At 47.2% G+C, this 12,481-nt stretch overlaps 1 protein-coding gene across 1 annotated transcript; it reads right to left on the reverse strand.

Moving 5' to 3' along the window:
* Window positions 1-1,397: 1,397 nt before the first annotated feature.
* PLA2G10 (phospholipase A2 group X) lies at window positions 1,398-11,484 on the reverse strand. Its single transcript, XM_054992351.1, has 4 exons — window positions 11,299-11,484; window positions 5,243-5,390; window positions 2,326-2,432; window positions 1,398-1,614 (listed from the first exon to the last, which is right to left on the reverse strand). Exons 1-4 carry the CDS (start codon window positions 11,360-11,362, stop codon window positions 1,466-1,468), a joined length of 468 nt encoding a protein of 155 aa, XP_054848326.1. The 5' UTR covers window positions 11,363-11,484; the 3' UTR covers window positions 1,398-1,465.
* Between the last annotated feature and the right edge of the window lie 997 nt (window positions 11,485-12,481).

A 12,481-nucleotide genomic window follows, 5' to 3' on the forward strand; every position in this document is an offset into this window, starting at 1 on the left:
CTCTTTAAGCTCTGATGATGTTCAACGTACATAAGTGCAAGGTGGTGTATACTGGAACCTAAAATCCTAATGTTAGAATATTCTGATGGCGTCTGAACAGGTGTACACTGTGAAGGAAAGAGATCATGGGACTGTAGTAGATAATTCCATAAAAATGCTAGTTCAGTGTGAGGCTGCAAACTAACACCATGCTGATGATTATTAGGAAGGGACTTGAAAATAACCAGTATTGTGATGCCCTTATATAGATCTATGGTGTGGCCACATTTGGAATACTGTATATAGTTCTGGTGGTTATGCCTCAAAAATATTACAGAGCTGGGAAAAGTGCAGAAAGGTCAACCAGTGTAGTGAAGACAGGAGACAGAGATCCAGATGCCAAGTCTGTCCCTCCTTTCGGAGGTGAGGGCTTTATTGGAAAGTTTTTCAGGAAGTCCCGGAAAAGAGCAATGACCAAATATGTCTATAGCAACAGTTACACATTCTAAACCAGTCACAGCTAGCTAAGCAGATATGCTGTGATCATGCTTTTGTCTTATCTATGAAGCATAGCGAGAGGAACACAGTGGACCTTAAGACATGTAAGAATATTACTTAGAGTGTATGGGAATATTGTGCTCTGAGAAGGATGAGAGACTTATTGTGCTCAGATGAAACATATTGACACTACACCCCTGATTCCCGTGTGGTGTGCCAACTGACCAGGAATCAGGAATGTAGAAATGTAAGAGCTGATGCAGACTGTGTGGCATGCCAACTCCAGGTCTACAAACCAGGATGATTATTGGCATACCTTTCCTACAAGGTGTGTCAGAAGAGCCTAGTGCTTTTTCAGTTTAGAGAAAGGATGCCTTAGGCGAGGGATGGTATAGAGGTTTATAGAATGCATGGAGTGGAGAAAGTAGACAAGATTTTTCTCCCTCTCCCATAATACTAATGCACAGGGACACCCAATGAAATTGATGGGCAATAGGTGCAAACAGAAATACTACTTTATTCAACAAACAATTAAATTGTAGAATTCATTGCAAGTGGACAAAGTGATGGCCATGAGCATGGATGGCTTTAAAAGACAGACAGAGTCATGGAGGAGAGGGTCCATCAAGGGCTATTAGCCACAGTTATTAAAGAGAACTTCCCCACCCAATGGCAGCAATCCTATGAATCCAGTGCTAGGAAGCAGCATCAGGGGAAGGCCTTCTGTGTCCCATCTGTTAGCCCTCCAGTACAGCTAGTTGGCTGCTGTGTGAAACAGGATGCTGGACTAAAAGGACCACAGGTCTGATTCAGTAGGGCTCTTCCGATGTTATACCCAACTGTTCCTTGTTAATTTCACAATGGCTGAATTCGCTGGGAAAGCAGGAGTTGACAGGTCCTGCTAGTCCTTTTTAAAAAAAAAAACATGAGTCTTTATCCAGCCCCATTGCCTGCCCTCCTCCACGGCAAGCTTGAGTGATGATGTGTCTTAATCATCTTCACAAGGAGGGCTGGATGTTCCACACCGAGCCTCTGGCCAAAAAATGTATGTTGAATTGTAGGGTGCTTTCGCCAAACACTTGGCTGCCTCACGGTCACACTTGCAGGCCATTTTTTGGCATTTGTCTTTGATATCATCTGCAAAAGAAAACAAAGCAAGAAGCAGTTAAATTAGGCTAATTGTTAGGTTGGTTGTTACTAATTGGCTGTTAGATTGATTTTATGGTCATGCATGGAGTTAGAACATTTATTTACAGAAGTATTAAAAAGAAAGCAAGAGTCCAGTAGCTCCTGTAAGACTAACAAAATTTGTGGTAGGGTATGAGCTTTCGTGAGTCACAGCTCACTTCAGAAGTGAGCTGAAGAAGTGAGCTGTGACTCACGAAAGTTCATACCCTACCACAAATTTTAGTCTTATAGGTGCTACTGGACTCTTGCTCTTTTCTACTGCTACAGACAAACACAGCTACCCATCTTGATCTATCTTACAGAAGTATATTAGGGAATCTATATCTTGCAGAATGTTTGGCATCTTCGAAGGACCAGTGTGTTTTGTGGCACCATTCAAATTATCAAACGTATTGTGGTATTTAAGGTTTTTTTATGGACTACTCTCCACTTCAGGGCCTGTTCTATATGTAGTTCTTGTCCCCTGCCACCCACAACAGCCCAATCTCTGGAATTCATGACTTGCAACAATGTTCTCTTGGTCAGGTTTGGGAAATGATCTTTGCCCGATGCTTAGTCTGAACGAAGGTACAGTAGGCATTGAAGTGGACAGTAACTTATGGCAGAGCTTACCTACCCTGCTAGGGCATGTTCCTCCCAGAAAGCAGAGAATTTACTTACCACATTTGGCAGCATTGTCCTCGCACTCCCACAGGTAGCTCTCTGTTTTGGGTGCGCAGCCGGCTTTCTCTGCTTTTCCATAACAACAGTCATGTTTAAAGCAGCACCTGCCAGCAGCAAAACAAGAACATCTCCAAATGCTCTGGACAGCCCAGAACTCAGCATCCCCCAAGTGCCTGAATTCTTTGGGCAAATGAAATTGAGTGTGTTTCTGGAATGCAGGCTGTGCCCCAAGGCCCTCTGAAAAATGTTTAGATGCTGCAGTCCAGACGAGAGACCAAGCCAAACTATTTTTAGTGTCTTATAATTTTAGTTGCAAGGGTTTGAGTTTCAGCTTAGCCTATTCAATGCCTATGGCAGAGGCTGCTCAGTAAAGCCCTGCTTCACTAGATCACTGGCGTTCTTTGATCTACATGGCAATTCCTAAATGTTCTCAGCACATAACCTGAAGCACTTTCTCCACTACAGTGCACAGCCCTGCCACTCTTTTCTGCACTTGATGACCAAGAGCACGTGGTATATGTCACTGACTGCTGCACTGGGATCAGTGAGTTGGGCTGGAGTTTCACATGGGGAGTAAATGACTTTATTATAGAGCTCATTTAGAGCATTACTTGACACACCTGTATTATAATTGCACCTGGTGGAGGCAAGGCACATTTTCCCCAAGCGCATTTACCTACAAGGTTCCTGTAGGAAACCCAGGAAGTTAAGGACAGCCATGAAATGGATGCACCTCTTCTCGCTGTGCGCGGAGCTTGTGCAGGACCACTTCAAACTAGAGTTATCTCTAATCTGAGTTGAGATTAGAAAATTAACCAGTTTGATTTGAGAGCAGATAACAGGACAAGTAATTTGACGTATGGTGTTGGAGAAGAGTTTTGTGGATGTCATGGGCTGCCAAAAGAACTAATTCTCCCTAGAAGGTAAAATGATGAAACTGAGGCTATTGTACTTTGGTCACTTCATTAGCGGACAAGACTTAATGGAAAAGATAATGAAAAGTTGAAGGCAATAGGAAAAGAGGAAAACTCAAGATGAGATGGCTTGACTAAAGGATGCTTTGTCCTTCAGTCTGCAAGACCTGAGCAACGCTGTCAATAATAGAACGTTTTAGAGGTTGTTAATTTGTAGGGTTACCTTAAGTCAGAAGTGACTTGAGGGCAGGTAACACACACATCAGGGGAAATAGGGGAGGAAAATCCTTGATTCAAATTTCCCTTTGGCTATCAACTTCCTTGGGCAAGCCACTATTTACTGCCTCCGTCTGCAGCATAGGAATTGTCTCCTTTTACAGGGCTTATACAAGAAAAGAATTGTGTAAAACACTGAACCCTCCTGAGCACCAGATTATATTAAGGAATGCTGCTCTTTGGCTTTGAAGCTTGGAAAGTACAAGAATGATGGTGCTCTACTCCTTGAGACTTGATAGCTTTAGTCCTCTTTTTGCTCGACTCTGATTTGAAGTGAAGCATTTCTGTTCTTAAGCATTAAAGGGGAGTAATAGGAGGTTATGAGTGCACTAAACGAGGACAGCTGAGCTGGCATGCACAGAGAGAGAATTCCCATATAGGCATTAGAGGTCGCACTCTTTCCGACTCTCTATCAGAATAGCCAGCCACAAATGGCTTGACTGGAGGAGGTTGACATTCCCATCTGGCCTATGCCACACCTTAAAAACAGGAAACTGCCCTGGTAGCCCAGATCTCAATCTCGGTTTTGGACAAAGCATTCTCAGGCCTGGTCCATGATTATATTGCAAATTAAGCAGCCAGCCTTGGACATAAAAGGCCACGCTGTGCTCTTAGTTTAGCAGTTAGAGTAGCAATCTCAGTCTGCAAAACTATGTCTCAGGCTGGGTTTATAAATGCTTAAAATAGCAAAAGCCAGATGGTCATAAAGTGATATGGAAGCCTATATTTTTAGAGTCTAAAGAAAGCAGTTTAAGGATGTGGTGTCTTTGTAGGGCTGCCGATGCATATTCTTAACTTTCCCCAGGAATGTCATCTGAACTGTGTTTCTTCTCCATGTATGTCAGTTCTGAGTAGTGGCAGGCAGATCTCAGGCTTGTGTGGCCTACTTCTTAAAGCTAAATTTCCCCACAATCCACTGCCAAGTGTTCCTGTGTTTTCTAAATGTGAGGTACAACTTATTTAAGACACTTTTAGACCATCTTTCTTCACCGAATGGCCTGGCCTGTTAAGTGATCTAGACTCTGCCATTCTGGCTGGGACACAGCAAGGTCCCATCAAGATTCCCAGCAGACCTGGAGTCCAACTGCTGTCCGTCCCCTTTGCTCAGGGACACAGGATTCAAAACATTTTGCAGTATACTTTTTTTTAATTAAAAAAAAGATAACTAGATGTCAGAGCTGAACAGAAATGTTTTAAAGGTGAGGAAAGCCTCAGGCTGGACTATCTACTTTAGGAGATCTCTGAAGAAGTGACCTATAAATGTTCTAAATAAATGAATAAAGTCTTCTGTTCTCTTCTGCTATCTCGTTCTTGTTCTGTCTCCTAGGCATCCATTTAATCTCTCTCCTCTTTGCCACCCAAGCACCCATTTAATTTCCTTCCTCTTTGCCTTCTATCTCCACTGTTCTATCAGCAACATTTCTTTTTCTGTAAATATCTTAGCATTAGAATACATTTGAAACTCCACAGCCCAAAAAGGTGATTGGTTCTTTTCAGGCTTGTTCCATGGACCCATGCTGAGGAACTTCGCCTTTGCTTGCCCTCTGTAGCCTCAGCTGGCTAGCTTGCTGCAAACGAGGTGGTCAGACTCCTGCATGGCTCCCAAACGTTTTACACTACGCATCCTGGGTTGCCATCTTTTGCTACACCTGAGAATACCTGGTTAGATGGAAAACGTAAAACATGAGGCAGCGTTTGGCTCACTCATCAGCTGCCTTGCTTACCAGTCTACTTTGTCGTTGGGCCAGCCGTTGCCCCCCAAACCGCAGAAGCACCCATAGCGCATGTAGGCAAAAGGAGTGCGCCCAGTTGTGCACTGAATGGCCCCAGCCAGTTGGAGGAGCCCTCTTCGCTTCCGAGAATGAGAGCCTTCTGTGGTTGGGGTGGGATGGGGTGGAGAGAGAGAAAGCATTTTGGTCAGTGTTAGCACAGCTTTTCTATGAAGAATAACATTTCCCCCACTCCTGGAAGGACAACCATTGTTTGGGAGCTATCGGGCCGTTTTAAGTTGCCTAATAAACTGCCCAGAAGTGCAGTTAATTCTCTGTGTGGCACAAGCTCCATGGGTGTATACATTCTCATGTGCATTTATATGAGCATAGGCCTCCATCTTCTCTTTTCCCCATCCTCCACTTTCCACCACTGGCCCTGGCTCAGCGAAGACCTGAGCAGAACTGGGGCAAGCCTGTGCAGCCCTTATTGACTGCAGTGCCACCTGCTGACTTGCTTGGCTGACTGGCCTGTCACAGGTCTGGCTTCCAGACAGTTCCTTCCTCCTCCATGAATCTGTCTAACATTTTAAAGTCACCTTCACTCATGGTCAGCACTATAGCCACTGACAGTGAATGCCACAATTTAATTACTTGTCTGTAGAGGTGGGCACGGACTGGAAAATGGACCAAAATTTAACATGGACTGGGCTGGTTTGGCATTTGCGAACCAGCAGGTCATGGGACTCCTGTTTTCCATGGACTTCACAGACTTTTTCACCAGTCCGGTGGTCTGTTAAAGCCTCCCTGCCCCACTGGCAAGCAGTGCAGGGAGCGCTTTAATATTTAAATCCCCCCTTGCTCCAGCTGACTGGTGGCCGGCAGGCAGCTGGAGCAAGGGGGTTAGAGTGCTCCCCGTGCCACGGGCCAGCTGGAGTTTATAAGGCCGTTTCCCTGCCGCACAAGGGAATCCCGTCTCTTGCTTCAGTCATCTGGAGTGTGTGTGTGTGTGTGTGTGTTAAAGCGCTCCCAGTGCTGGCCCAGACCGACGAGCTGGTCGGTTCGTGAACCAGTGTTGGACCATGAAAAGTTCATGGTCCGTGGTCTGTGAAATGCCATGGACCATGGACCCATGGCCAGTGGGTTTTTCCCGTTCTGTGCCCACCTCGACTTTTCTGTCTTGCACCTACTATTGAACACTAGTATCAGAAAGGGGAAAAAAATCTCTCTTCCTATGGTTAATATTTTGAATTGTTCTTCCTAACCCCAGCTACATTTGAAGAGAAAAGCCCACCCAATCTCTGCCAATAAATGAGCAAAGTTAAATCATAGGAATCTCTCAGAGAGAGCTGATCTTTGATCTGACCAAGGGGCCGTGCATGCTTGTTTGCTGTTTACGGCATCACCTGGTGAACGAGCCACCACGGATCCTGTGCTACAGACAAAAACTTCCTTTCCATTCCCACCAGCTCCGATGCAACAGATGTATTTATTCATGTAATACATTTTAGTGAGCACATTTCAAATTTAAAAGATCTCAAAGTGACCTGAACAATGGAGATATGAGTTAGCATTACAGTTCTTAACATCTCTGCTCTCTGCTGGTTGTGCTGGGCTCTCCCTCCTGGGGAGATGCTGCCAGTCTTGCAGCCCATAAGGCGGAACGCCCCTTAGGCACATCTCCAGATGCCTGTGGATTCAGAGGAAGCCCTGGCACTCTAAACAGGAACATTCCAATTCTGTGATTTCTTTCTTCATGCCCTGCTCACCCTATACTGGAGCCAAGGCCATTTTATCCATTAGGCCTTATAGGCACAATGCCTCAAGCCTATGAGCTTTTCAAGAGCCTATGAAAAGTTCTGACACCTTAAAAAATTATTGCTTCCAAAATACAAAAAGAAAACCGCAAAATCAAAAATAAATATTTAATTAAATGTAACATCATGTCAACTGCAACTCAACTCTTACATAGTTAAATATAAAAATAATGACGTTTAAATCGCGAGAACAAAATGAATAATTTTAATATGCTTGATATGATATGGAGAGGAGCCTCCAGAAGTAAAAGCTCTTAGACCCTGCAAAGGTCTTAAAAATAGCCCTGACTGGAGCATGTGTGTTTTCTCTTTGGCTTGTTCTGGATCTTTGTAACTCTGCCTTTATCTTTCCCTTAAAGATGGCCTTATCAAGTTCACTTTCTTTCTTGCGAGTCTAGAGCATTCTCATCTGCTTGCTGTATTTTTAAACTTTATTCATTAAAGTGTGGCTTTGCCACGTTAATGCACCCCCAGCTGATCTTTACATCTGGTAACGGTATGTAAAATACTTTCTATTCTGTCTCTGACAATATATCAGGATCCTCCCAAGCTTCCTGAAGTCTATTGGTTTGTAATGGTGAGGAAACCAGAACGTTGTCTGCTAATTCCGTCTCCCTGCTGGTTTTTCATTCCCACTTCCGTCTATCTTGTTCTCATGCTTGTCAGTTGGGTCAATTCATGTTCATGCAGCAGTGAAGTCATCATGGGTTGAATGCACAAACCAACCCACAGGTCGACAATTCAGACCAGCTTCAGAACTCATGACCTGCTCAGAGAAAACCTGAATATTCCACCCATCACATTTCTCTCTCTCCCTTCCTGCAAGGAGCATGGGATGGCACGGGTGGTTCTTGCCTCCTCATGGTGAAATGGGCAGCTGCACCCAGGATATGACCCCAGGCCAACCCAAAACAGACTCTCTATGAAAGGAGTTCTCCTTTCCCACAGATTCCAGCCACTTAAGAGTTATTGGTGCAAGGAGGTACTTTTTATTTGCTTTCCTAGATAATATTTCTTTTGAACCCTGACTTATCTGAAAGGTGGTAACAGGAAGTCCTTCCGTCTGTGAAGTGAGACTTCATGAGTCACGTGACCCAATGTGCCACTCCAGACCAATAAAGGGAAACAGCCTGGCAATGTTGGCATTAAGTAGACACCAAGCATATGAGGAAGGGCAGGGAAATCTTACTTCTGCGTGAATTTTCCTTCCAACCTCCAGAACAACCCCTATCTAACCGGTTCTATATGCCCCAAGGAAGATTTGGACTTGTGTTTCTGAAAGAGCAGATGTACTGGAGGCAGCAGATGGCATTGTGTAGCATGGGGTGGGGGGTGGGGGTCTGCTGTTCTACAAAAGAAACCAGGACCCACACTGGGCAAACCCAAAGGCCTTTGATCCCCTGCTGGCAGTAGCCCTCATCAAATTCTGCGTGAATCAGCAGCTACAGGCCTGGTTCTAAGACAAGTACCTTTTGTGATGTTCTGTCTTGTCACTTAGCCACCTTTGTTTTTTTTCTCAGTGATTGTTCTGCCTCTGTTTGCTGTAGCCAGCTGGGCAAATACATAAAACTTTTATTTATCCTCCTGGGCACGCAATAGTTTAAAGGGCAAGTCTGGAAAATTGACGCCTGTTAGTGATTCTGTCTTGTGGATTCCAGCCTGCCCTGACTGCCAGTGACTAGTCATTGCCAGGAGAGAGCACCCATTATGAAGGCATTTGACTTGTAGAGCAGGTCTGTGCTTCTGCCCTGACACTCTGCCAAGCAAACAGACCTTTAAGATATGTTAACAGGCTTGCTTTGCGGGGAGGGGCTTCAGGGCATGCACAGATGGCTTGGGCAAAAATTAATCTCGCATAGGATTTTTTGGCCCTAAGGTGCACTTGAGACTGGGGGTACCCTGTGAGACAGCCACCCATCACAGAGAAATCCCGTCCTACAAGCCCCTACTGCAGATCTTTGCTCTGTCATGAATACAGGAAAATCACTATTCTCTCAGCCTCCTTCCAAGCTGTAACATGGAGGCAATAATCACACTGGCCTGCTTTGCAGGATCATTGTAAGCACATCTGCAAAAAAGCACTTTGTCAATGCTAAGCATGATGGCAAATGGAGGAGAGGCCATTGTACAGATGTGAGTTTTTAGCAAAAGTCTATTCTTGCAAAAGTCCATTTGTGTGATCAATCCCCAAGGGATGCCAGGCAGATAAAGCACAAAATGCCTCTCCCTGTCCTGGGAGAGGGCTGCTACACCTGTCATTCTCCTGAAAGCAGAACAGGAAGAATCCTGCGCAAGCAGCAGCCTTGAGACCAGCCCCTAGTGCAAAAGCCACAACCAGGATCAAGCCTGTCCTTCCTGGCTCCCTCTCTGTTCCACGCCCTCTCTCAGCTCCCTCTTCAGCATTCATCTCCGGGCACAGCTTTTTCTTTGGGGATGCCACACTTGCAATACTCTGACCCAGACAAAGGGAACAGGACCAACCAGTGAGGAAATGACTCTCTCTCCTCTTCTGCCCCACATGCCTCCCTCCAGGCCTCAAGCTTTCTAAAACCATAGTTGTGAATTCAGGGTGGAATACAGCCCCTGCCCCACAGCTACAGAACCACTGGCTGAAACCAATGTCTGGAATTGCCACCATGGCACCTGTTATCAGAGGCCTGTTTCCTCTCTGCCGAAAGGTTTCACAGCCTCCCAAAATGCTGTGCCTGAGGCAGCCAACTCACTTGGCCTCCGGATACAGGCATGACAGGTGCCAACCCAGCTGTACCATGGCTGGAAACAACCCGAGTGGAATAGGCCTGCCACAGCAAGCTGCTTCCAGAGATGGTGCACTACTACCATTGTGAACCAGCATGTGTGCTTTCATGCCACCCAGAATGGGTATTTATTGCATGTTCAGGTATAAAAATTAAGTGCCCAAAGGATAAGAAAAATGCACCGTTCGAAGCACTTCCAAGCCCCGTGGCTTCAGCATCAGATCTATGAAGGGATCCCTTAAATTAGTTTTAAACTCAAAAAGACAACTGTGGCAGGGGGGCTGATCCGACACCAGGTCATGGGGCTGGGGAAGGCGTGTTTGTTAAACCTGCCCCATTTTCCAAGTAGAACCTCCACCCCTTACACACACCCAATCTGCTGTTAGCCCCAGGACAGATGCTAGACAGGAAGCCACATTACACCTTTCCATTTTCCTGATAGAAACTGCCCCAAACCCCGTTGTTAACCACAGGAGAAGAAAAAAAGAGAAGGGGAGGGGGGACCCTCTCATACAGCACGGCTTTTAAAGAGTTTCAGATACACTGGTAGAACTTTATTTTGGATCTCCATATATACCAAACAGATTGCTCTGACATCCCATGGAACTTAGTTAATCTGTTATCCTCAGGAAGTCCAGGAGAGGGGACCCCGGAGTATGCCTGTTTGGCTGCACCATGCCCAAGACAGCCTGAGACTTGAATGTTGACCCAGGTGCTGGATGTGGTAGGCTCTGCAGGGAGAGACCCCAAACCTAGAAGAGGGACTCAAACTGGACTCCAACTCAGAAAATTGCCAGAATTGCAGGGGGAGGGGGGTTGGGGACCTACTGTGCCCCGGGCTCTGTTCTTTTCCAGAGCTCGGGAGCAACCCAGAAATGACGCCCATCCTAGCCCTCAAGAAGACTTCAAAGATGGTGGTGGGCCTTGAGTTGCAAGGATTTCAGAAGGCTCTACATACATGGCCAGCTGCTGTGGATGGAATCGGGACACTGGTCCCTCTGACTGGCAGTGGCTCTCTCGGGTCTCAGGTACAGAAGGGTTCTGCCCTACATCTCTTCCCCGAGACTTTTTCACGAGGGACACAGCCAAGTGACCTTGTGGGGGGCAAACAGCTGCTCTAACCGGGAAGAGCTACCAAGACCTCCATGTTCAGTGGCAGTGTACCTCTGAATGCCAGCTGCAGAGGGGAATACAGTACAAGCCGGCCTTTGCCTTCCTGTCATGCTAGTGAGACATTTGGGCAGACCCGGTGAGATTCGGGAGGGATGCGAGCCTTCGTGGGGCTTCGGGCTCCTTCCTGTGTGACTCCCCGCAGTCACAGCCGACGGCCTCCACAGAGGCCGGCTGGGATGGGGAGGAGGGTTGCCCGAGAAAGCGCCGCGTAGCCCAGAGACCATCCCACCTTGATCTCCTGCCGTGCCCCGTCGCAAGAAACCCCTGCCTGGTCCACCGAGGGCGGCGATTAAAGGCTCGGGCGCTCACCGCTGGCCTCACTCACCCGTCGGAAATAGCTGCAGCAGCAACAGCAGCAGAATAGCCGGGAGCCGCCCCGTCGGGCCCATCGGGAGCAGCGCCTGAGGCTGGCTGGAGCGCTACGTCCGTCCCGTCGAGGCGCTTCTCGGAGCGCCTGGTGCGGAGGAGCGGCAGCCACCGCGTCCGCCTCTCCAACTCCTGCCGTTGCCGCCTGCCGGCTGCCCTCTTGCACGCTCCTGACGGGGCGGAGCCGCTAATCTTGGCGGCCCCAGAGCCCAGCCAAGGCGTGGCGCGGGGGCGAGGCTGGAGGGTTGTGGTTCAGGCCGCAGAGTGCGGCAGGATGCCAGACGAGATGGACCACCAGCGGTGTGATCCGGCTGGGCTCGGTTTTGTTCCCAAGGAGGTGGCCTTGGGTGCTGATGGCTCTCGGAAGGGGTGGGGGAAGCGCCTTTCAGCAGCACGGCAACGCAGTGGGGCGCCTGCCCCCCAACCCTGTCGCCCTGAGGTGACCACACTCAGCTGGCAGCATCCGAAAGCTGTTCGGTTGATTGAAAATGTCCGGAGCTCCTTGAAATTTTACATTTTATTTATCATCTACCTTTCTCCTTGAGATTTAAGGCAGATTTCAGAGCTGTAAAATGAGTCCACACACACACAGATTGTTAGGTGCAGAGAAGGCCTCAAAGTCCTGATTTGAACTGTACACCTACCCACTTAACACCAGAAAGGAGCAAAAGTCCAGTAGCACCCATAAGACTAACAAAATTAGTGGTTCTGAAGTGAGCTGTGCCTCATGAAAGCTCATAACCTACCACAAAATTTGTTCTTCTTATAGGTGCTGCTGGACTCTTGCTCTTTTCTACTGCTACAGACAGACAGACTAACAGGGCTACCCATCTTGATCTACCACTTAACACTAGCAGCTCTGAACAAGGAATTTCTGATCCAGTCCTCAGAATGCAGGCCCACATGATGGCTGGCAGGCAAAGACTCAGGCTGTGTATGTGTGACAATGCTGGAAAGGATGGGCCGCCAGTCTGTTTTGGGGAACAGTTCACACTTCTCTTTCAAAGAGGCCCCGTGGACACTAAACCTCTTGTAAGAATGCAATGCCCCTTTCTGAAGAACCACGTGCCAATTTTCCTGGCATCAAAGCACGGGTTCATTTCCTAGCAGTTTCCTGACCCTGTGTTTTTCTTTACTACCCA

Source organism: Eublepharis macularius, chromosome 12 (assembly GCF_028583425.1).
Source record: "Eublepharis macularius isolate TG4126 chromosome 12, MPM_Emac_v1.0, whole genome shotgun sequence".
In the NCBI taxonomy this organism is placed as follows: Eukaryota; Metazoa; Chordata; class Lepidosauria; order Squamata; family Eublepharidae; genus Eublepharis; species Eublepharis macularius.

Bases quoted from the DNA above. Each gene is read 5' to 3' on its own strand.
- PLA2G10 (XM_054992351.1), bottom strand. From the start codon at position 11,362: ATGGGCCCGACGGGGCGGCTCCCGGCTATTCTGCTGCTGTTGCTGCTG. The intron at 2,433-5,242 runs GTAAGCAAGGCA...TGCTGCTGGCAG, and splicing joins CCCAACGACAAAGTAGACTG to GTGCTGCTTTAAACATGACT. The intron at 1,615-2,325 runs GTAAGTAAATTC...TTTCTTTTGCAG, and splicing joins GGACAATGCTGCCAAATGTG to ATGATATCAAAGACAAATGC.